Consider the following 24740-nt stretch of genomic DNA (forward strand, 5'->3'; position numbering starts at 1 on the left):
GAGTACTTGGAGAGCCCGGGGCTTCTAATTCTGAGCATTTTGGAGGCAATTGGGTCCGAAAGTGGCGCTATTTAGCCATGTTGTGGAGGGATCTTTTTTTTCAAAATGGCTGCTTTTCCGAATTGGGAAATATCATTTCGTTTTAGGGGTGGTCCTTGGCTGAGAATTTCTCAAAAAGTCATGATTGGCCCACCGTAATTTGAAAGGAAAACAAAAGACGACAAATTGATCATCATTTTTCTTTGCAGCCTGAACATCAGAGTTTTGAGTATATGTAAAAGAATGTTGAAGCATGGGGATTTATCACTGGTGTATATGGGAATTTATTTACTGGGTGGCCATAATTACAGATTTGGTCACAAATAGAACCTTTTGCTTTGGTAACCAGACTAACATCCGCAATAAAGACGCCCTCAAGAGTCGATCGTGTATACTGTTTGTTTTTCAAGCGCAGAGCATGCCAAGTGTGTGATGTGTCATGGGCAGGGCTGCGCGGTCAAAGGTACGTGTTTATGCCGCAGATAGTATACCCCATGGAAATTTCCGGTCGTATTGACGATAGCAATTAATGTACAAGGTTGGGGACAGGCAAATCCTTAACGGGACCACATTTATAGCACGTCCAGGTAAGAATATTGCAATGAAATGTCCATATTGCTCCTATATAGTTGTATTTTTTATATGCTATATTGATGTTGACGCAGTTATATACAGTGTAATCTGGACTTCGTTTATGAATATGACACTAGGCTACACATGTAAATAGTTGGCTATGTGCAAACAGGGCAATAATTCTAGCCGCAGTTCAAGGCTGGGACTGTGCTTTTTATAGACGTACATATGCACAATAGTACCGGCCTCGGTATATTTTTAAACAGACACTCAGTGCTGAATATCTTTTTCTAATGTATATATGCAGCCCGTAATAATATGCCGCCTGTCACTCCCTCAGCATATGCACCTGCAGTGAATGGCCGGTGTGTACGGAGGGACCATAATAGGCCCCGCGGCTATCGCGCTGAACCAAGGCGCGGTAGCAAGTCATGCGAAGTCTACATCCAAACCAGTTCCACCGAGGTGCCGGTGGGACAGCGCTTCAGCGCGCGATGGAACGAGTGACCTCCTATTAATGCCGTTTTCATGCTCAGCATATTTGCCATTAATCTTCTCGTGTACAACTGCTATGTAATGTGCTTGCTATTTGTATGCAGGTTTAAATTTGTGGAGACTCTTTTTTATTGCAGTCCTTTTTATTGATCCATCAAGGAAATTACACTTGCTCACCGGTATACCAAAAAAATTATATTTAGAATTAATATTTACAAATTTCGCAAAAACCCAAGAAGTCCAATGCTATCACAGAAAAAAACACTAAAATTGCAATAATATTAAAACTGAAATTATAGAATGCTATAGATCTAATCAAAACATATCGAAATCTGTCACTGTCACTTTCAGTAATTCTTAAATATAAAAACGAGTAACGCTGAAAATTTGGAATTATCAAATGATGTGGCTCTGGATATAAATGATCGTGGGTGGGTGTCGTGGTTTTGTCCTAGGTTTCGGCAATCTCATCTTACCACTAGGCGGAATGATTTGTCTGGCAAGTATTTCATGTAATGGATGACTCTCATCATTCCAAACCGAGCAATATGCAGTTTCTAAACGACGGTGATAGACCGAGTCTACCTCATCCTAACACTCACCGATCACCTTTACAGCCTGCCGCACCAACTTATTGATTTGATCCTTCTCTGCTTGAGCAGCATTCGCCTCCCCAGCAGACAAGACAGTAATTCCATTCAGTAAATATAATTAACTTACAAAAAAAAGTTGTTAAAATCAAAGGGTTCACTTTGAATGTATTTAGCTTCCTAAGACAATACAGACGGGATTTCATCCTTCCAACAATGTAATCCATGATGATGCTAAATTAACTTATCATCTATTGCCACACCCAGGCACTTGTATTTAGATACTCTTTCAACCTAATTGCGCTTGATATTCACAGACATTGGCTCAGTCTTAGGTAACTAAAGCGCACCGCCGACACAATGTATTGTAGGCCTAATTGGGATATATAAAAATGCTCCGTAAATTCTCCCAAAATACTTATATTCGGCCAGACTACATTAGGCCCCTATCAGAAAAAAAAATCCCCACTGACATGGAATAAATCGTCAAAGGGAGAGAGATGGAGTGAAGTGTAATCCACGTGAACTATTCAAAGAGAGGGCGAGGGAAGTGCTTTGGGGAATGACTTCTTAAATTTTACATTTTAATCGGTTTAAACAACTACGCCCGTTTGCTAGCGTTTTATGACATGCCCCCATAGGCAGTTGCAGTGATAATTCTATACCAAGTTAATACAACAAATTGAATTCAACGGAATAATAAGCCACCACTGCGGTTTCATTTTGAATTCACGCAGACAGCACATCAGCCTTTGTATAATCCCACGAGTACACTGTAATCCAATAGAGCCACTATAGCCGCCTGATTCAATCCCTTGAGAAATGCAGCGCACAGGCAGATCTGAAACGTACATGTACACACAAATTTGAATAATGTTTACGGACGTGAAACGAAAGTCGGGTGCATTTGTAACGCACTGTGTTTGGCATCTACAGTGACAACCGACAGCCACTGCAGGCTATTATGCAAGGCCAGGGTGAAAAAAACCTGCATGGTCACAGTTTAATGGTGACATTATGCTTCTTCGCTTTAAAGTTAAAAAAAAATTAAAGTAGAATTATCGCAGTAAAACCTATTTACTGTTATGGGCCAGACTTGTATTCGAGTCACCAAACATCGAGTTCGAGTCCGAGTCACTTCTCCCGAGTCCGATTCCTAGTCCTGAATGGACACTGCGGGGCATACATGCACATGTACAATTGTACATGTATTTCGGTACAGTATACATATTTCGATAGTTGATTTCCCAAATCAATATATCTTGAAACAAGCCAGCCCCACGCGGTGTGTACAAAATGTATGTACAGTACATGTACATGTACTTAGATGCGTTTCCCCTGCACCGCACCATGGAGGAATAAAAACATGACCGCACTGACTGTATCGCTTGCTCAGGAGAGGATCGTTGTTGAAAAAATAAACGATTTGTGGTGATTTGGTTGAGACCCGAGTCACGCAGGTCGAGTCCAATTAGTCCGAGTTCGCAGGGTCGAGTCCAAGTTCGAGTCATTCGTCATCGTGACTCGAGTCTGAGTGCGTTTTCGAAACGGCCGGCTTTAGCTTCGTCTTCGGCTTAAGAAGATTTGAGGCCCCAACTTCTGGAACTCCAGCTACATTTTGGTGCCTGTTATGCCTTAGGAGCATTCATTCGGTTGATATGATGCCAAAAGTTGGAATAGTTTTGTTTAGTTTGCCTTTCAGTGATTCAGAAGTCGGAGGCAAAGCCGGAGGAAAAGCCGAAGCCGAAGCAAACGTTTCGAAAAAACCCTCCGAGACACGGAAAATGGGCCTCGAGTCGGTCTCGAAGTCACAAGTCATACAAGTGTGTTATGGGCGGATGGGGATGCAGTGAAGAGGCTATTATTTTTTGTCATATTTTGATTATTAAAAATGTTTACGGTTCTAGGAGAACTCGTTCAATTTGCTCCTATAATTATTTGAGTTGTTAAGTGCTATGGATGATCAACTGTTAGTGGTTAACTTTATTTCGTTGATTAACAAAATTATCTTGTAGCCGGTGCCATATTGCGTCTTTTTTTTTACAATCTTATAAAAGCTTTTTTTATATGGAAATAATAATTGGATTTGCTACAAGTCCCTGTTTATTCATCATTTATGTGAGTTATGTGCAGCGCCGGTTTGGTCGCTCTCACAGGCTCTCCCTTTCCTCACATTTCCAAGTTGCATAAGTTGATTTTGTCATTCAAGTTTGCTTGCAAATGCAAGGAAAAGTTCTCTAGACGAAAGCTATGTATACTGTTAGTATGAAGAAGTTTGCGTTTTCCTGCATTTATGGTTGGATATCGGTAGTCATTTTGTACCAGCATACTTCAGTTCTGCAATGGACTTCTACATAAAGCCACCCAGCTTCCTTTCATCCAACTGAACCCTTTCAGACTGTTCAGCCAACTGGTCTTGCAGAGTGTGAGTTGTCTTTTGTCACCAATGACTTCTTTGATCTGAATCTCAAGTCTCAACACACCACAATGACTTTAGGTCTGAGGCTCATTCATTACTTAGCATTGTATCTGCATGGCTTATGTCCCTACTACAATGAAGATGAATGTAAACTGGATAGTGAAGTATGCTTGAGAATCAAGTCTCTACACTTATTACGTAAACCTTGTACTGTTCATGTAGAGCAACATGGTATATCAACATCGCCATATTCGCGATATGGGAAGGACGGCAAACGTAAACGATGGAGAACACGCGGGAAGAGAGCTGGTAAAAGGGTCAAATATCGTCAACAAATCCCTGTCGTAGTCTCCATTTCAAATCGCTATACTTACAACGTCAATCACAAAGAACTGAATTAACTCAAGTGCATATGCCAAATGCAAACCTCATTTACCTGACACGGTCACAAGGGGTGCCTGGATGTGAGCCTACTGACATCACATCTCAGTCACAGCTTCAATCTCGTCTCAAAATTGGTCACTGGAACGCTCGCTCCATGAACAGTAAAACAACAGCGATTTGTGATTTGATATTAAGTACAAACTTGGATATCTTGATTGTGACTGAATCTTGGTTGAGGGGAGATTTTCACGATAACTCCATCATTGCTGATATCAACTCAACTCTACCTAACTTCCATCTGATACATGAACATCGCCAGACTCGCGGTGGTGGCTTATGTGTCATATATCACTCATGTTTGAAAATAACACAAAGTGCCTCAGTGAAATTTTCATCTTTTGAACACATGGAATTGTTGGTACGAGTCTCGCCCTCCATCGTGTTTAGAATATATGCCATCTACAGGCTACCCCCATCATCAAAAAACAAACTCAAATATGATATGTTTGTCCATGATTTTTCTACTCTGCTGGAATCGGTGACAATTGTTGAACAGCAGCCTCTTCTGATTGGGGATTTCAACATCCATGTTGATGACGGAACTGATAGAGATGCCAAGACCTTCCTTGATATCTTATATGCAGCTGATCTCCAGCAACATGTTAGAGAACCAACCCATTAAGCTGGTCATACACTAGATCTCTTGATTTCCAGAAAGATCGATCATCCCATTATGGACACAGGCGTCTTACCCGGACTACCTTCTGACCACTTGGCAGTGCTAGCTACCCTCAATTTTGCTCGTCCTGCATCCTACAAGAAGTTAATTACATGTCGGAAGCTGCGTGAAATTGATATGGTTCAATTCAGGAATGACATACAGAACTCGCCGCTAGCACTGCCAACAGCCAAGAATGCTTCTGAGCTAGCAGATCAGTACAATATTGTTCTACAAGAACTGCTAGACAGACATGCGCCAGAGAGATCCACACTTGTCTCACTCAGGCCAAAAGCTCCTTGGTATACTGATGCGGTTAGAGAGGCAAATCGAGTTAGACGGCGTGCTGAACGCAAATTTAGAAATTCCGGTCTGGAAATTGACAGTCAACTGTACAAAGAACAATGCAGATCCTAAAATGCCATCTTATCTAAATCAAAATGCCAGTATTTGAGCGATGAGATAGGGAAGTGTGACACTAAGCACCTATTTCAGTTTGTGCAAAAACTATCCTGTCCAAAGTCACAGCAGCTCCTACCTGACCACGATTCGGATACGAAATTGGCCAACGAATTCGGACAGTTCTTTCACGATAAGATTGATAACATCGTCGCCAGTCTGGAAGACTCCAAGCATCAAACAGACTGTGAATATCAACACATGGCACACACATTCTCCGCCTTTGAACCTGTCTCTGAAAGTGCAGTTCGGAAAGTGATTCGAGACAGTCCATCAAAATCATGTCAACTTGACCCAGCACCCACTTGGCTGCTGAAAGAGTGTCTGGATGAGCTTGTGCCATCTATTACTCAACTGGTGAATCGTTCACTGTCTTCAGGAGTCGTTCCCATGGCATTCAAAACATCGCCTGTGGTTCCTCTCTTAAAGAAGTCAAACTTAGATCCAAATGACTTTAAGAATTACAGACCGATTGCCAACCAGATGTTCATTGCTAAGGTGCTAGAGAGGATCGTTGCTGCTCAGCTACGAGCGTATCTCGATGATAATGGTCTGTTTCCTGTCATGCAATCTGCGTATCGGCAGTACCATTCGACTAAAACAGCCCTTTTGAAGGTTCACAATGATCTTTTGCTAGCTGTTGATAAAGGACTGGAAGCTGTCCTCATTTTGCTAGACTTTTCGGCTGCGTTTGATACGATAGATCACACCCCTTTGATACAGCGCTTCCATCATAAGTACGGACTCGATGGAGTTGTCTTACAGTGGCTTGTTTCCTACTTGGAAGATCGGAAGCAGGTCATTTTTATCAATGGTGTACTGTCACAAGCGTTTCCACTCTCATGGGGAGTACCTCAAGGATCCGTCATGTGACCTCTGGATTTTATCCTGTACACTGGTGCCATGAGTGACGTCATAAGTGCCCATCAAGGTGTTCAACATTATGATATACGCTGACGATACACAACTGTATCTGATACTCAAACAAAGTGAGGTTTCCAGCGGGGTTGTGAGACTTGAGCATTGCATCTCTGATGTTAAAGCCTGGGCGAGTAGCAATAACCTAATGCTGAACGGCGCCAAAACAGAAATCCTGCACGTCACTTCTCAGTTTCGGAACTCTGGTGAGCTACCAGATTTCAACATTGATGGCGCAGTAATCACTCCTTCAAAATCTGCTAGGGACCTTGGAGTTACAGTGGACAGCACCCTGAATGTGAAACGGCACATTCGTAACTCCTGTTGAGCAGCTGCCAATGGAATCCACAAAATTGGGAAACTCAGAAAGTACCTCAACCAAAGTTCCACCGAGCGTCTAGTAAATGCTTTTGTTACGTCCCGCCTTGATTACTGTAATAGTTTGTTAATAAATTTACCCATTTCTCATTTGTCGGCACTTCAACATATCCAGAACTAGTGGAGCTGCTAAGCGAAAAATTGTGCACTTTGTGGTAAAAGCATGAAATTCGGCATGTGGGGTCAAAATGGGCTAAATATCATTTTAAGATCGGGACCCATCCTGGATCTTGCCCATTTTGGGGGCGGAGCTTGATTTTTCAAAAAAGGGGGTGCAAACAATACAAACTCATGAAAACTGTATTTAACATCAAATTTCCTTGGTTTTTTACGCTTTGAAATAAACTTAAACATGAAATAAGACATTCTAGCATTCTAACACCTATTAATTTTCCACCCATTTTGTGGGCGTGGTCTAAATGGTAAAAGAGGCGGTATATATCAGCAGTTTGGTTCTAATATGGAAAACATCATTCAGTTTGGTGGTAAAATTCTGAAAATTGGCATGTCCAATTGAAATGGGCGAACATAATTTTTAGAGGTGAACGCATCTTGGATCTTGCCCATTTGGGGGGCGGAGCTTGATTTTTCAAAAAGGGGAGTGCAAAAAAATAAAAACTCAGAAAACTGTATTTACCATTCACTTTGTTTCTCATGCTTTGAAACAAAGTGGATGTAAATTCTAACATTCTAACGTGTTATTTTCACCCTTTTGCGGGCGTGGCCTAAATATGTAAAGAGGCGGTACATTGGAGCAGCTTGATTCAAACGAGGGAAAATCTTCATTTTTGCTGGTAAAAACACAACTTTTCCATCGGTTAACTATGTTTACCATACACTATAAAGATAAGTTTAAACGGTTGCAAGACTAATTGTTGCCCTTTAGGGGTGGAGCTACATTTTAAAGTAGGCGGCTATAAAAAAATCATATCTAAATTGTTATGATTGTCTACAAGTAACTTACACAGGGTGAGTCAAAAAAAGGAAACCCAAATGGCAGGACAATTTTTTTTAATGAAGTTTTGCATGTAGCACTATCAAAATCAGATGAACTTCAAATTTGGTTTGTGTATTTTTCTTGGTAATCCTAAGAAGCCTATTGCATTTGGGGCCGAAAGGTCAAGGGTCAAGGTCACAGTGGCTGAAACAATAGAAATTTTGTCAGCGCGATAACTTGAGAAATACTTTACATATGAACTTCAAATTTAGTTTGTGGATTGTCCTTGGCAATCCTAAGAAGCCTATTGCATTTTGGGCTAAAAGGTCAAGGGTCAAGGTCACAGTGGCTAAAACAACAGAAATTTTGTCAGCGTGATAACTTGAGATATAATTTACATATGAACTTCAAATTTGGTTTGTAGATTGTCCTTGCAATCCAAAGAAGCCTATTGCATTTGGGGCCAAAAGGTCAAGGGCAAGGTCACAGTGGCTAAAACAAAAGAAATTTTGTCAGCGCGATAACTTGAGAAATACTTTACATGTGAACTTCAAATTTGGTTTGTGGATCGTTCTTGGTCAAGGGTCAAGGTCACAGTGGCTAAAACAATAGAAATCTTGTATTTATTCTGAGATCATAGAGATTAGGGATTAATTCATATAAAACCTACACGAACGTGTTTGCTTAATTTTCATTCATACAGATGCTAGTAAATGCTTCAAAATTGGAAGTAAAAGCAAATGCCATGTTTTATTCATACGAACATGGTATCATTTGTACTTTATGAACTTTGTTAATATTAATTTTTCGCGATTAACATATAATAAATGCTGTAGCTTTTGCGCAGAATTATTTGCTTTATAATTTCAAGGTTGCCCCAACCCAGCCTTGTGAATGACAAGTGCATATTTGAAATCTGAAGCATTTACTCCTTTATAGTCATACGAAAAGTACAGATGGGAGTAATGCAAATGCCAGTTTTTATTCATACGAACTACCGTATGGTATTATTTGTACTTTTTCGCGATTAACATTAATAAATGCAGTAATTTTTGCCCAGAATTATGTGCTTTTATATTTTCAAGGTAGCCCCAACCCAACCTTGAAATATGACTAGTAAATATTTAAAATTTGTAGCATTTACTCCTTTTTATTCATAAGAAACGAAGTAAACGCTTATAGTGTAGCAAAAGCTTAAAGGTAAAAGTAATTATTTTCAGAATTTAGCAAACGGTTTTTAGTAAAAGTGTTTGCTTAATTTTCATTCATACAGATGCGAGTAAATGCTTCGAAAGTGGTAGAAAAAGCAAATGCCATGCTTTATTCATACAAACATATGGTATCATTTGTACTTTATGAACTTTAATAAATGCAGTAGTTTTTGCGCAGAATTATTTTGCTTTATAATTTCAAGGTTGCCCCAACCCAGCCTTGTAAATGACAAGTGCATATTTGAAATCTGAAGCATTTACTCCTTTTTATTCATACGAAACGAAGAAAACGATTATTAGGCCAAAAAAGGCTCTGGTTTCTGGCATGCGCGCACGTCGCCATAGCCATGCGCGTCGGCAATGTAAGATGATGTCTTTCAATGTAAGATGATGTCTCAAACCACCAGACTCACTGGTTCGACTGGAATCCTGCTGCTGCACAATTTTAACGTGTTATTTCTCATAAAGTTATTTCTCATGTCTAAGTTTATTTCAAGCATGAAGAACAAAGGAAAATGGATGTTAAATACAGTTTTTCTGAGTTTTTTTTATTTTTTGCACTCCCCTTTTTGAAAAATCAAGCTCCGCCCCCCAAAATTGTGCAAGATCCAAGATGTGTTCACCTCTTAAAATTATTTTCAGCCCATTTTAACTGGCCAATTTTCAAGATTTTACTACCAAACCGAATAATGTTTTCCATATTAGAACCAAACTGCTAATATATACCGCCTCTTTTGTACATTTAGGCCAGGCCCACAAAATGGGTGGAAATTAACTGGTGTTCGAATGCTAGAATGTTATATTTTATGTTTAAGTTTATTTCAAACCATAGAAAAACAAGGAAAATGGATGTTAAATACGATTTTTATGAGTTTGTATTGTTTGCACCCCCTTTAAAAAAAAAATCAAGCTCCGCCCCCAAAATGGGCAAGATCCAGGATGGGTCCCGATCTTAAAATGAATTCTAGCCCATTTGGACCCAACCTGCCAAATTTCATGCTTTTACCACAAAGTGCACGATTTGGGCCAAAAATGGACCTAAGCAGCTCCACTAAACACAGCAGCTCGTCTCATCACGCGCACAAGGAAACATGAACACATAACCCCAATCCTTCGTGCCCTACACTGGCTCCCCATTCCACAACGCATCCAATTCAAGATCCTCCTTCTCACTTACAAGGCTCGAAACGGACTTGCACCCTCATACATCAAGGAACTCATCACACCCAAACTGCAAACCTCTTCCATCCATCTCCGCTCATCACCCACAGCACACTTGCAACTTGCTCCTGGTTCCCGTACCCATACTCGATACGGCGATCGAGCCTTCTCCGTCTGTGCTCCCAAACTTTGGAACAATCTCCCCATCGTCATACGGGATTCCCAAACTCTGAACATTTTCAAACCAGATTGAAAACACACCTATTTAACTCCGAGTCAACGTAGACACATTTGACACTTCTTTAGTTGTTGCACTACATTGTATTACATGTTTTGTTAATACCTGTATATTTTGGTATTATATACTTACGTATGTTTACTTTTTGTAAAGCGCTTAGAAACACTGCGTATTAAGCGCTATATAAATGTTAATTATTATTATTTATTATTATTATCCAATACCTGTTATTGCAGTGCCGGTATATTTTATCGTTTCATTTGATACCAGCGTGGTCCCGTATCGAAATAATACAAGAGGGACATCTTCGTGACTTTCCATGAGGATTATCTCCGTGACTTCACCGTGACTTTTCTTGAGTGTTGATCCGGCCCGTCTCGGTGCTTGACCGGGGCACTGGCAGCCCGTCATGCCGGTCTGCGCCTCGATACGCCGGCATCTGGCCGTCAGGAGCGACATAGCACGAGGCATGCTGGCTGAAATGGCAGGAACCTTCATACTGGTTGTAAGTAGAGCCAAGTCGTATTTACAAGAAAGTGTGCCCGAGATGCAAACTTAAATGAACCCACAACATTTCATCAGTTGGCAATTTTGGGTGTCCAATAACTCCCTAAAATCTTCTACATACTAAACGTTAAATTTACTTTTGAAGCGGATGCATGGCTTCCCTTTATATTTCCAGTCATTTTTTTTAAGGTTAAAAGCCTATCTTTATGTCTGCACCTTAAGCCCGTTTTAGAGCATTGTTTACACGCGGTCAAGTATACATTTAGTTAATTTGACAAATGTATACCCCACAGTTACTGTAGTAACTGTAGAACTGTAGCCCAATGGAACACTCTATACTGGTAGATATTAGGGACTCACCAAGTTTACCTGTCTTCAAATCTAAATTCAACAACAGAATTCTCCTCACATTCACAAAGGGGGCTCTTAATTAATATGCTGCGAGTACCGCGTCTGTGCCCTGTGCAGGGTATATCATATCAAGGAGTTTGCACAGTATTCTACAGATGCGATGTAGATGCATGTGCAGATACATGCAGGCGTCCTTTGAATGAGCATTATTCCAAAAACTGGTAGGCTTAATAAATGGTCGACAATTCAATCACATCATTTTAAAACACATACTTTTGCCAGAAAACACTCTTAAACACATTGGGCATTATTCTATTTATCCGGAAAAAAAATGAAGAGAGAGTTAAGTAAAACTCTCCTTTTGTAATACTTTTTATATGTAGTTCATTCGTTGTTATTTTGTTCACTCTCACCATTAGTTATTCGTGGATGGCGGACTAGCCCAAGGTATCGTCAGTGGCTGGACATCCGGGACACCCGTTTCCACCGCACTGACCTCAGGCATGGGCGTGGCCTTCGGTATCTACACAGGTTTAGGGGTATCAGGTGCGTGTATAGGGTCGTAATATAGTGAGTATGCTGCAGCTGGACTAGATAGAAAAACACACAGACCGAAAGAAGTTGGGGGAAGTTGGAGCTTAAGTTGACCGTCGATTGTGGAATAATTTTATTTTGAGTGATGAACAAAGTAACTTTTGGTTCCTTTGGATTATTCTGCAGCAATCACGTGGGCTTTTACGTGGGCTAGGGTTTTCGAAAAACTGTAAAACTTCGGTTTATTCCCTTAAAATTTGAGTTTTTATTTTGATGATTTTTTTTTCAGGAGGGCACGTGAATCCATCCATTACTCTGGGCTTGGCTTCTGTCGGCAAGTTTGCCTGGCGAAGGGCTCCGCTGTGGATACTCGCCCAGTTTCTGGGCGCATTCGCTGCAGCGTCTGTTGTATTTGGAATATACTACCGTAAGTTTGAAGAGCTACCAACACGCTCGGTATTCAGAAAAACTGTAGCAAAACACTACATACAGAGATACATACTGACAGGTTGATTCGAAACAGCACAAGGATGGTGTATGCGCACGACTGTTCCTGGTCACAGTTTTTGCGGACAATATGTGTGATTTTGAAAAAAAATTACGAGGTTAATGTCTGAACCTATTAAACCAAAATAAAACGACGTATTTTACGATGTAACGACAAAATAAGGACGTGGAATTGTTTTAGAGCGTCGTTAGAGTAGTAAACGGAGACTTGTATTTTAATACCGAGGGAAGAATTCGCAGTGTTGGGACATATATAAACCGAGTACGATTTCGCATGTATCTTTTTGGCAATTTTTTTTTGGCTAAAGACTCACAAGTTTTGAGATGATTTGATTTTGAGATAATTTGATTTTATTTGATTGTATAGCTGGGTTGGATAATTTTGACGGAGGCAACCGGACGGTTTTCGGGCCGACCGGGACGGGAGGGATTTTTTGCACTTATCCGCAGCCGTACTTTGGGCTCTGGGCCGGCCTGGCTGAACAGGTAAGACTTGCGTTGCTTTGCCAAACAAAAAATGATTTCTTTTTACAGAAGATATTTTCCTGAAGTTTATTTAGCTGATGTAGAATGTAGAATGAATGATCGCACCTGTTAAACAGTGCACATTGACCATCAGATCACGACTTTCGTCTGACCACAGGTATAGCTCGGTCAAATTCGCGGTCAAAAGCATTGTGAGAAATGTACACAAACCACCGGGACGGGTACATCACTGGCGTCCGACTGAAAAAAATTGTACAATATTGAAATGGCTCAAGTTTTTGAATGTGTAGGTACGGGTATCCAACCATCATGTAGTTTGAGTAATGATGAACAGTTATTTTCGATGGATCGTTTATTTCGAAAGCAGTTGATACCTCCGAAACTTTTGAGCCGTCTTCAAAATATTCAAGTGAAAACGTCCATAGTGAACTGAAGAAGTTAATACCTCAACAGATACTCAACACGGGTCTCCTGTTGCACTGCACGATGATGTTTTTCGACGAGAGAAACGGCAAACCGACCAAAGGGATGGAGCCGTTCTTTGTGGGTCTGTCTGTGGCCGTGATCATCCTGGCCTGGGGACACAACGCCGGGGCACCCATGAACCCAGCCAGGGACTTGGCTGGTAGGTTCCTGTCATGGCTGGTCGGCTACGGAAGCGAAGTGTGGATGTAAGTTTCGTGACCCTCCCCCTCAGTTTACTTTACACCAATGCGACATCAATGATGCATTTAAAGTGTATCAAACTGAACTCATATTCATTAACAGCTCTGTGAAAATAACGTTGGAAATATTATAGTTTGTAATAAAAGTCAAGACTTCCTTATTATGATCCAATCGTCCCTTTTGTCAGACCTCGCGGAGTTCACTGGTGGTGGGTGCCAACCTTTGTACCGCTGTTAGGGGGAGTATGCGGGGCCAACTTTTACTTTCTGCTCGTGGAAATTCATCACCCGAAGGAGATGGGCGATAACTACGGCACAGAGGGGTCGCCAGCAGCAGTTGAACATATTGGTGAGCAGAGCTTTTGTGGGCATTGCTGTTCCTCGAGTTTGTCCAAACGTTTCCTCCCGATGGATTATTTGATTGACTGTTTTTTTCTAGGCAACTATCTAATGAATACATTTAATTTAGGGAATGAACACAATTTGGAGCATTTGTGCAATGCAAACCTTGTTTGTAACTCTTTGCAGTTTTAACAACTTGCAAGAACGCAATGGATCGTCGACTTTTTAAAAATTACGTTTTTGGTAAGGTCCAAACCAAAGTGAAATCCTGACTGCGTCACTGTTGCTCAACCAGTTCTCGCCGGGATTATTTTGACCTGAGAACGGAACGAGGAGCGGGATTGATTTTCACTCGACCTCAATAAGCAGCACACTCGTATTTAATTTCAGACCTCGTTCGCTGACAGATATTTCTGGCCTCGCTCCCTGCGTGTTTATCCGTCATCCGTTCCGAATACAGCAAAACGTCATCCGGCGCGAACTGGTTAACACATTATCCCTTGAAGAAGCAAAAACTTATGTCTCCATTCGCACTGTCAAATCCACAGGAAATAAATTTTCTTGATTATTTTCACAGAAATGCAATCGAAAAATAGCCCACCAGAGCCGAATTATGTGGATCGCTCACCGACACACGAATACCACAATCAGAGCTTGGGTGAGGATATGGAGTGAGAAACCACAGCATTCTCGACAGAAGCGTATTAATCCAACTGAAATTCTTCCTGAAATAGATGAGTAAAGCAGTAATTATGAGGCTATGCTGATTTTTAAACAATAGTATTATGGCTTGAAGTAATACAAAGACGCACAAGAAAAAGTAAAGTGAAAATGTGTGTAAGTAAGAATTGATTCTATACTATGTTTCCATGAGATGTACACCTTTCAGCCGTTACGTTTTGAATTGTTGAAAAGACAAAACGACAGAAATATACACGGGTTGTCCCACAAAAAAACTAACAAATTGCATGTGAGTTTGGGAATATTTTCAAATTACCTCTTTTACAGTCAGATAACCATTCTATACCATACGAACTTTATTTCATTCAAATTGATGCATTGGAACAAACTCTATGCTTCATCGAACTCAAGGATTGAAAATCGTCTTGGGCCACTTTCCTTGCGAGAGAAAGTGAGAAAGCACAATTTTAGAGAAACACACAAAAAAAGATTTATTTCCTTTGTTCAAGAGTCACGTGTGACTTATTCTATCGGCTTATGATCTGTAAACTTGATAAATAGAAACAGTGGCCAAGTAGTTTTTTAAGTCCCGTATTGTGATTGTTGTATCTTTTGAACAAAACATCCTAGTGAAACCAACTAAAAGGAATTTGGAAGACCAATTATTCTACTCAGCATTACATTAGACTCGATTTTGAATACTGCCCCCACTTTTCTGAAAACATGCCCGATTCGACTGTTTTTTGTGTGGGACAACCTGTACCATGGTCATTTGGTTTAGATTGTATACGTCGCGTACCTTGCACCTACCTCGCCCTCTGTGTGTGATGTGCTTTCCAGATACACGTAGATAGCCGTTTAGGGTACGGTTAAAAAATGATGAAAATAAATTTCTCGTATATGCAGAAAGAAACACTTATACTTAAAGAAACACTTATTGAGAAATACACAAGATTCGAAAAATTCTACTCATTTACGTATCTCTATGTGAGAAATGAGCACCTGAAAAAAATGTCTGCAGCCGGTTGATAATGACAACTTACTTTATGTAAAGCTTAAGTTTACTGTCCAAAAAATCCAATGTAAGGTTCTATCTAAAAACGTCTAAGTTTAAGTTGATGAGACGAGTCTAAGTTGAGGAGGCAAGTGATATGCGTGTCGCCGTCTGATGAACTAAATATTTTATATTGGTCAAAAACAAGGTAATCATTGGTCTTTGTACGGCATAAAAAAACTCTATGCATAAATAGTATCAAGTTCTTCCAATAGTATGATTTTTTTCCTGTGAGGGTGCAGGCATAAAGCTCAATTTTATTTAAAAATCGAATGAGCAGAATTCACTTTAATGTTCGTTAATAATATTTTATTATTATAGATATTATTGTTCGTTGTTATCCTTTGATGTGGAGAACCTTGGCCTCGTGGTCTGGGCGCAATTTCATAGAGCTGCTTAAGCAGAAAATTTGCTTAAGCACGAAAAAACATTGCTTAGTAAAATTAGGTTACCGGCCAAAACTCCATGTGATGTACATTGCCTGTGACTGGCATTTAGCTGTTGTTTACTTAGCTTAACAATCGCATGGAGTTTTGGCCGGTAACCTGATTTTATTACGCAAGACGTTTTTGTGCTTAAGCAAATCTTGTGCTTAAGCAGCTCTATGAAATTGGCCCCTGGTGCAGTGAACCCCTTGATCTTATGGGTAAATCTGTAGATTGTGGGTTCGAATACAGCCTAGGGTTATTGTGGATGTGCCCTTGGGGAGGGCAAGGCACTTTGTCACGCATTGCTTCTCTCCACCCAGGAGTAAATGGGTACCTGTGAGGGCAGAGATGGTTATGTGTTTGATTTAGCCGATCGTGCCGATATGGCAGCATTGAGCTGTATACTCCCCAGGGAGCTAAGATTGTCTCTCTGTGAGCAGGGGTAATAATGTTGTACCGCGCCATGATAACATGTTTGGTTGATATGTTCGCTATACAAATCCATAATATTATATTAAATTATTATTAAAATCTAGGATAATTCTTTAAATTGAAGTGTCACAAATAAAATTTAACTTTAATATATATATATTTTAATTACAGAGATATTTTCTTTATAATAAATTTGATTAAGTTCTATGAATTTTAATACGACCTTTTGAGAGAAACAAGTCATTTCTGGGTTTTGGAGGACGCAGAAGTTCATCAGAAACGATCGAACCCATCAGCCCATTTATCATTACAATAGTCAACTTGTAAATATTTTATTTGAGAATATCGCTTTAAGATTTATTTCGTGTAATTTGAATCGAGTGAACTCTGTAAATAAGTTGGTTCCTGTTGTTAAATTTAATGACGGGAAACCTTGAGGCTCTTCAAACAATACGTTCTTATTTATGGTGTTATTTTAAAAAAAAATTTAAACGCAGCTTCGATTTAGCTATAACGTTGGCAAAAGAAAAATTGGCAAAAGAAAACCGCGCAAAACGAGTGCAATAATTATAATTTTTCAGTATGATGTGGCAGAATATATGAAACGTGTATTGAAACTATGAGAAGTGTGATTGCATTAGTGTGAATTAATGTTTTAGATAATGGCTTAGACGAGAAGTGATGCATGAGTTTACTTCATAATGACGTTCAAGGCATTCTTTCGAAATAGGGAACATCATATCGTAATATTCGTCCATGATACCCTTTTCAATGGCAAGGTTTCATATGCCAATAGTATTTTCATATCAGGTGATCCTGTATAGTGCTGTGTGTACATAGTTAAAGGAACTGCATACTACTGAAATGTTCTATACGGATTAAATACAAATGTGTGTGCAACATAGACGAGGTGCATTCTATTCTTTAACAGTTTTCTAAATAATTATTCCATTCCCCCTGTCTGCTTTCAACAAAAACACTAGCCCCTCGGGAAAGAGAGAAGGGTGCTCATTGGTGCACACATATTGAAGTGAGAATTCCCACGCGAACTCATAAGCATGAAACTTGTACCCACAACTGTTTTTCGAAAAAGGAGACCGTTTGGCTTTAAAAAAGTGGGATTGTGTAAAATTAGCCGAGGATCAACTCCCTGGTTTTTGGGCTTCCATCTGAGGGCAGACTTGACAAAATTACGGTTGAAAAATGGGTCCAATTTGCCGGAAGTGGTGGGATGCCATTTGTAAAATGGCTGAATGCAGGCCTGGGAAGTATCACATTTCGGGAGGTGAGTTTGTTTTGGTGTGAATATTTAAAAATGTAACTGGCTAACCCACCAAAATTGAAAAGAAACGGAAAGATGAAGGACAAGACAATAATTGTTTTGTTTGTTTGAGAAACAGTCATGTCGGCTTGCATGTTATTTGGCCCTGAACTTTGTTGATCATCATAACAGAACCGAGCCCAATCTAATAATACATTTTTGGGGTAATTAGCGCCTCTGTGTTCTTATCTGGGATAGAGTAGGTATAGTGTTTATCTCAACTTGAAGGTTCAACAGCGTGCTAGCTCTGCGTCATATACTTCGTACACAACTGACGACTGGGATTTGATGTATCATTGTCACGTTAGGTTTACAATTTCCTTAAAACAAATTGATAAAACAAAATTGATGAAAAACATTATAAAAAAAATTACACGAATAGTTCATTTCAGTTGCTGTCGTAGACTCTCTTGTATTTTGCACTGAATCACACACTCAATGCATTTATGGACAACTTCCTATAATGTGATTTATTGAGGTACTGATATGCCAATGAACATTAAAAGTGTGAAATACAAATACTGTACAAAAAAATATATACAAAAGTTGTACACGTATGGGTCTAGTATACCCAATCTAGGTAAAGCATGATACATCAAGCAATCAGTTCAGACCCCGCATGATTAAACTTGTGACAAACTTGCACTGCCGCTGGAACAAACTTTTCCAGCGGGTGCTGGAATAAAGGACGCACAAAATTAATGCGAAAGCGGCAAGGATTTATCGGTCTACTGAGTTTTTATGAGGAAAAACTTGCAGAGGGTAAACACGAATATAGCTTTTTTATTAAAACGAAACTACACTGGAATTGGCTTAAAGCATGACTAGTTTCAACAAAAGCCCGTCCCGCTCCTAGTAGGTTGGGGATGTGTCACGGTTTCAATTTAACGTTGAGAGCTTACTTTGATTCGCCCTCTCAATATTAGGGTCGATTTCTGTTGCCAATTTAGAGCACTCTTTGATTCACCCTCTCAATAATAAGGTGCGGATTTCTGCGGACAACTTACCGAGGTTAAATTCACCTAGTGGCGACCGTCATGCGGGCAGGGATTTAAAAATTGTTACTTTTGTTAGTCGTGGCATATGTCGTATAGCTGGTGGAGAGACAAGAACAAGCTTGGGGAGACATTATATCACATGATAATTATGTTCAGTCGTTTTGTAAAATCTGGAACATGACTTTGTGTGTTATTAAGGGAATAAATGTGTGTTCGGGAGGTATTATAACACTCTGTTTAAGACGGGCGAGAGTCTGGATGGGTGATTGTCTTTTGGGTGGAATTCATTATTTGGCCTGGGATTCAAATGTCCTGGCTTATACATGGCCTGTGCAGTATAGTACGCATGGAATTAATTGCCACGACATTGTGCTTGTCGTTTCCTATATTTCTGTGATTTTGCACGTTTTGTACGATATTTTGTGTCCATTTCAGCAAGAGCACTAGCTGCCGATGAGCCACCGGTTATGGGACTCCCAGCTTTTTGGCATTTCTGGATTGAGTTGGCGTGCCTGCTGCAGCGTTCTTGGAAAAGGTGAGTGATCCTTTAGGGTTGGTCATCCCAGGCCCAAAGGCATGATCCACAGATTCAGTCTTCTGTGTACTCAAGCCAGACTTTGTTTTTTCTACTAGTGCCTCTTGTCCAATTCGCTTTTCCAAAAGTTTCTTTAGAAGGAGTTCATCCTCGGTGCATAAATTTAGTTTGCCGAATGATGGCAGCGCATAGTGATCTATTCAAATGGGAAGGATCGAGTTGTTGTACTGTTTTAGAACCAGTTCTTGTATTCATTTGTGTGTTCAAAGTTGTTCAGTTGGTGGCCTCCTAGCATGCCAATGTCCTTCAGGTCCTTGGTTTCAGGTCTTATCCCAAACACAAAGCGTGACTCCAACCACCACCAGTGCCATCCCGAAGTAGGTTTCTGCGAAGAAAAATGTTAAAATATTCATCTACTCATCTGTGTGGTAAATTCCAATTGAAGAAGTCTCCTAGTCTGACTCTTTAACCCTAACCTTCCTAAATCCTCCAAAATCCTCTTTGCAAAATGGAGGATTTTGCAGGATTGAGGCTATATGGCAAAAGCGTGTTGCTGATTTTGGAGGATTCACTGTGTCAAGGTCTTAGGCCGGACCTTGTGTTGTTTTTGCTCAGCCATGCATAAATATAGGCCTGGATTATGCTTGAAATCCTCTGCACTGCTCCAGGATATCAATGGCCAAGCCCTCAACATATTGACAGTCATTGCCAGAGGATTTTGCAGGATTGAGGCAGTGGTCACCCCTCCAGTACCACATTCAAGAAAAAAACGGAGGATTTTGTAGGATTGACGCTGTATGCTTTTTTTTACATGGAGGCAGTTGGAGGATTTTGCAGGATTGAGGTTACATCCTAGCAAAAATGCCTAGGGAGTTAGGGTTTTAAAAGTCCTCATCACTCATCTAAGCAAATTGTGTACAAGCCCTGCTGGAGTATATGTGCCGAGCCACAAGTTACACCCACCCAACAAGTGGTATTACCACTGCGGTATCATTGTTTGTCCCCTTTAACTTGTGACCCGACTTGCGACTTGATTTGTGATGAACTTGTGCTACGACTTTTGATGGAATTTGCTTAATAACAAAGTGAGAGTACAATCTGTGGACATTCTGGTTCATTTTTCTAGAGCTCATGGTGTGATTATACATGGTGCCAAGATTAAGTATGTGCAATGGTATGTATGGTGTAAAATGGACATGTCGGCTCCAATTGTCTGAAGTTGGTAAACTAGAAAAATGCTCTACAGTGTAGACACATACTATACATGTATTGCCAGCATACCTAGAATCATGCCAGGCACGGATCCAAGGGGGGGGGGGAGGGGTGGGGGTGTCTGTCTACATTTCAGCACTGATTTGCTGATTAAAAAAATCTGAAGGGCCTGACCCCCTGCAAATATACCTGGATCTGCCCCTGCACGCCTATTTTACCTTTTCCACCGATATCTTCACCCAGCACCCTTCCCATCAGTGTAGTGAATATGAATGTGAGGGCGTTGGTGATGGGTACCGCCAGTGACAGCTCTGAAATTAAAAAAAAATATAATAAATAGGTAAATAACGAAGTATACATGTACCTGATTTGATAGAAACAGATGTTTGGGCTTTTTCCTCAGAAGGTTTGTACACGAAAACCTACTGAGGACTTTAACTCAGGTCCTCACAGGTCACCCTTTGTTCCAAGTCCTCAGACTTAAAGGAAAATTAGGTACAGAAAAAAAGAAGACGCTGTAGGGTTATTTTGCTTCACTCTCGTTGAGAGTGGGATCAACACACAATAACATAATTACAGTGAAATCTCGATAAGTCAAACTTCAAGGGAACAGGTTCAAATTTGACTTCAGCAGAGTTTTGAGTTAAGCAGGATTGTACATTGTTAGAATACTGAAGGGAATGGATTCTTTGTTTGACTTAACAGTTGTTTTGAGTTATCAGAGTTTGACTTATTGAGATTTCACTGTATAGACAGTGCCATTGTATGTGAACACATACTTGATATCCAGGACAATCAATGTTCAAGGATTAAAAAATTTAAGTGATCTTGACCCACCTGCTGAAGCTAGTGTCAGGTAGAAAAGAACCGATCCACTCTGATTCACAAGAAATGGCAGGATGTACTGAAAGAAAAAAATGGTATAGGTCTAACCAAGACTGCTAAAAAAATAAAATTCAGTTTTGTATTTTAGTGTAGTTAGTGTTAGGACACATACTGTAAATTGTTTGATTATTTGGTTTGCACTGTATGTGTATGCTTGCCAAAGACAGTTAAACCGAGTAAAAAAAGTAGTTTCTTGTCCTGGCTTTTTGAAAAAAATGGAGGCCGGCACTTTTTTCCTTCCCAAGATGGCGGATGGTTTCATCCATTTTCTCGACTCTTTTGCTGACACAAAATTGCGTCCAAAGGAGCTATAAACCTTCTTTCTGCGTAGCTTACAATTCCGTTGGAAACATATTGACAATTAGGCCTATGTTTGTAAATGTATGAATTAAAAAAATAAATATCTAAATATCATCAGACCCCCTAAAACGACTTGGTCCTATTTCGACGCACTCGCATTCAATATGTGTTGGACAACGCGCGCGCATTGCAAGCATTACCTGCGTCGATTATGGTGATTCGAGGATAAATAAAAGGGGACGGGCAGGAGAAAAGAAACTGGTGGGGACGAGAAGCTTGTTTATTTTTTTACTTGGCCTTATCTTTGCACAATATCAAAACATGCTTTGGACAGGTTTTTTTGATGACAAATGATATTTTCAAATTTCATGTATATTGTTGGGTAATGCAAACATTGGGAAATGTATTACCCAATTCATCGTTTTAGGAGATTCTAGTGAAGTCTGACAATGTGGTCGTTCTTGTAGAGAGACTAGTCAACCTTAAATGGAAGACCCTGACGCAGTTTTAAGTTGCACACTTTACCTTCCAATTGAACACCAAGAATTTCAGCTCGGCCCCGAACTGTGCAATCCTGTTGCCCCTGTGCACTCGTTGGATGCCCTCCCCTCCTTTCTTCATCAGTGGATTTGTTGCACCCCAGAGGAGTGCCACGGCGATTAGCGACACAGCTTCCCACATTATGTTCATGAAAAATCAACCAAAAAGAAACTTTTTATTTGCGTGCCTAAATAAAGCGAGAAAATGTGAACACGCCGGGGCCGGAACAAACATGACAAAATACTGCACATGCTGCACTAACGACGTACAGACTCATGAGGGCGGTATGAATGAAGACCGAGAAACGTGTCTGCATGCGCATACCTCTAATTCATGATTGGCATAAACAATTTATCAAAATGGCAATTTAATCCGTCCAGTATTTTTCAACAAAATGTGTTACATGGCTAGAATTGTATGAGGTATCTTCATCTATTTTTAAGTAAATGTTGCTGGCCTTGACCTCTCCTCTTGAAAACAGGCTAGGACTCTAATATTCAGATCAAAGATCGTATAGCGCCGAAGGCGCAAGATGGGGAACTCCATAGAAATTGCGAAGTCGTCATGGACACCATTCGAGCAAGCAAACCATTTTGAAAATCATTGTTTGCACAATGGTTTGCTTCGAGTAAGCAAACCATTGTGCAAACAATGGTTTGCACAATGGTTTGCTTGCTCGAATGGCGTCCATGGTGATTTCGCAATTTCTATGGAGTTCCCCATCTTGCGCCTTCGGCGCTATAAGATCTTTGATTCAGATCCTTCCCTCAGTGCACTAGATCAATAAAGCCCCCGGGCCGCCGCCGCTGACGATATCTTACTCTAAAAATGAATATCCAAAATAATAACCACATTATGGCTTCTGTAAATCCAAATCTTAAATCCGAATCTTTCTGTAGGCGTAGGTGGCTCAAAATCACGCGCAAATCTTGCTGTCGTCTCATGATCACACTCCAATTATTTTAGTTGGGACAAACTGCTACCGAGTCACACTCATCGATCAGAGGCTGAACTTTCAATCTTAGAGTCGTGCATCCGACTACGTACACGTACGTACGCATACGTACGTAAGTGCGCGCATACGTACGAAGCGCCAACTTGGGTGACCGCTTTAGCCGATTTTCGGCTAACTTTGACAGAATTTTTGTTAAAAAACGAGTTTGACAGAAAATTTGACAGAATGGATTTTTTTGGCAGATTTCTGGCAGAATTTTGCAAAATGGTTATTTGACAGAAAAACAGCAAATTTGAACAAAAAAGGTGTATATTTGTTTAAAAAAGCTTCAATCCTTTCAAACAAACCCTTGCATAATGGGACAGGTTGGCTGGTCTAGGTGCTGAGGTTCACTGGGAAAGGTACTTGGTCATGCTGCCGGATCCGCGTTTTGCCCAAAATTTACCAATAATTTCACAACATATTTATGTGACTGGAATGTTTATTATGTAATTTGAACCTTAATTAAGGTAATACTACCAATCTGCATGTGATTTTAAGTGTATTTCGAGCAATTCTGGGGAATTTGACAGATTTTTGATAAATCTGACAGACTTTTGAGGTGCATCTAGCAGAATTTGGCTCTGACCTTACGGTCACCCTGGCGCCAACACATTTCAAGATGGCAGCCTCCATGTTACGGCGCTCAGCTTTGTTCGTGAGAAGTTCCCAAAATTTGCTGGCTAACTGCTCCGTAGTGCATGCCAGGTATAGCTCAGGCTTGCTCGTAAACAGTGGCAAGTACCCTTTTTTGCAGGAACTGGGAATCGAAGAGGAAAATCATGGAGCATTCACAGGAAAATGGGGAGGTAAAGGGGAGGTAAGTTAGCACCGTGTGCATGGTGTGTGGACCCTATACGCGTGTGTGTACGTGCCTGCACGCGGGCATACCGTCTACACGAAGCCACCCGACTGACACGATCTGCAGTTACGTATGTACGTCATGCATGACGTACATACGTGACTGCAGATCGTGCATCACGGCCCGATGTGACTGCAAGTCGTGTCTGGAACGGGTTGGTCCAAAGGGCTAGTTACGGACTCAACTGACGAATAAATATTTATTGAATAAATATTTAGGCAATTACTAAGTTAATAATACTAAACTAGGCCTATTCCTCCATGGGCCTACCTAGCTGGTAACTTGCTCATCAGAATGTGAATCCCTGATGAGCATGTTGTCACTCGTCAGTTAATTGGCATAGCCATAGGCCTATACCCAGGCATTACCCAAGTTTTGCATAAACGTTATGACAAGCTTCTTATTTTTCTTAAGCCTCCTTAGGCCTTGGGAAGTGATTTTTTTAAAAAAATGTTGGAAAGGCATTATGAGGCCTTTTTATACTCAGTTTTCATTAGACCTATTTCATGCCTTCAATTTAGGTTTCAGCATCAGACATGTCATCAGATGACATGTCTTCCATTTCCAGTTTATCTACAACGATGAA

The 24740-nt window shown here is 40.4% G+C and overlaps 3 protein-coding genes across 4 annotated transcripts in view; 2 read left to right on the forward strand and 1 right to left on the reverse strand.

Moving 5' to 3' along the window:
• Positions 1 to 459: 459 nt before the first annotated feature.
• LOC119741925 (aquaporin-9-like) lies at positions 460 to 16037 on the forward strand. 2 transcript variants are annotated; one of them, XM_038217878.1, is made up of 8 exons: positions 460 to 626; positions 10757 to 11025; positions 11798 to 11924; positions 12202 to 12339; positions 12787 to 12905; positions 13359 to 13576; positions 13759 to 13919; positions 14490 to 16037. In XM_038217878.1, the coding sequence occupies exons 2-8, from the start codon at positions 10930 to 10932 to the stop codon at positions 14585 to 14587; spliced, it is 957 nt and encodes a 318-aa protein (XP_038073806.1). In that variant the 5' UTR covers positions 460 to 626; positions 10757 to 10929; the 3' UTR covers positions 14588 to 16037. The 2 variants fall into 2 exon arrangements, with proteins under 2 accessions (XP_038073806.1, XP_038073807.1); XM_038217879.1 differs by having other exon boundaries at positions 10791 to 11025.
• Positions 16038 to 18955: 2918 nt separating this feature from the next.
• On the reverse strand, positions 18956 to 22750 carry LOC119742037 (transmembrane protein 234-like). The gene is made up of 4 exons (XM_038218054.1): positions 22284 to 22750; positions 21411 to 21477; positions 20792 to 20884; positions 18956 to 19746 (listed from the first exon to the last, which is right to left on the reverse strand). Exons 1-4 carry the CDS (start codon positions 22446 to 22448, stop codon positions 19682 to 19684), a joined length of 390 nt encoding a protein of 129 aa, XP_038073982.1. The 5' UTR covers positions 22449 to 22750; the 3' UTR covers positions 18956 to 19681.
• A 1137-nt stretch (positions 22751 to 23887) lies between these two features.
• LOC119740899 (alpha-aminoadipic semialdehyde dehydrogenase-like) overlaps positions 23888 to 24740 on the forward strand; it is a 56286-nt gene continuing 55433 nt past the window's right edge. The window contains exon 1 of the mRNA XM_038216374.1: positions 23888 to 24112. Coding sequence (XP_038072302.1) covers positions 23915 to 24112 — 198 coding nt within the window. The 5' untranslated portion in view covers positions 23888 to 23914. The remainder of the gene's footprint in view (positions 24113 to 24740) is intronic.

Source organism: Patiria miniata, unplaced genomic scaffold (assembly GCF_015706575.1).
Source record: "Patiria miniata isolate m_02_andy unplaced genomic scaffold, ASM1570657v1 HiC_scaffold_5, whole genome shotgun sequence".
Lineage (NCBI taxonomy): Eukaryota > Metazoa > Echinodermata > Asteroidea > Valvatida > Asterinidae > Patiria > Patiria miniata.

Coding starts and splice junctions, on each gene's coding strand:
- LOC119742037 (XM_038218054.1), bottom strand. CDS start 22,448: ATGAACATAATGTGGGAAGCTGTGTCGCTAATCGCCGTGGCACTCCTC. Junction 21,478..22,283: donor TCTTGGTGTTCAATTGGAAG/GTAAAGTGTGCA, acceptor TTTTTCTTTCAG/TACATCCTGCCATTTCTTGT. Junction 19,747..20,791: donor TGAAGATATCGGTGGAAAAG/GTAAAATAGGCG, acceptor TTTTCTTCGCAG/AAACCTACTTCGGGATGGCA.
- LOC119741925 (XM_038217878.1), top strand. CDS start 10,930: ATGCCGGTCTGCGCCTCGATACGCCGGCATCTGGCCGTCAGGAGCGAC. Junction 11,925..12,201: donor CACAGGTTTAGGGGTATCAG/GTGCGTGTATAG, acceptor TTTTTTTTTCAG/GAGGGCACGTGAATCCATCC. Junction 13,577..13,758: donor TACGGAAGCGAAGTGTGGAT/GTAAGTTTCGTG, acceptor CCCTTTTGTCAG/ACCTCGCGGAGTTCACTGGT.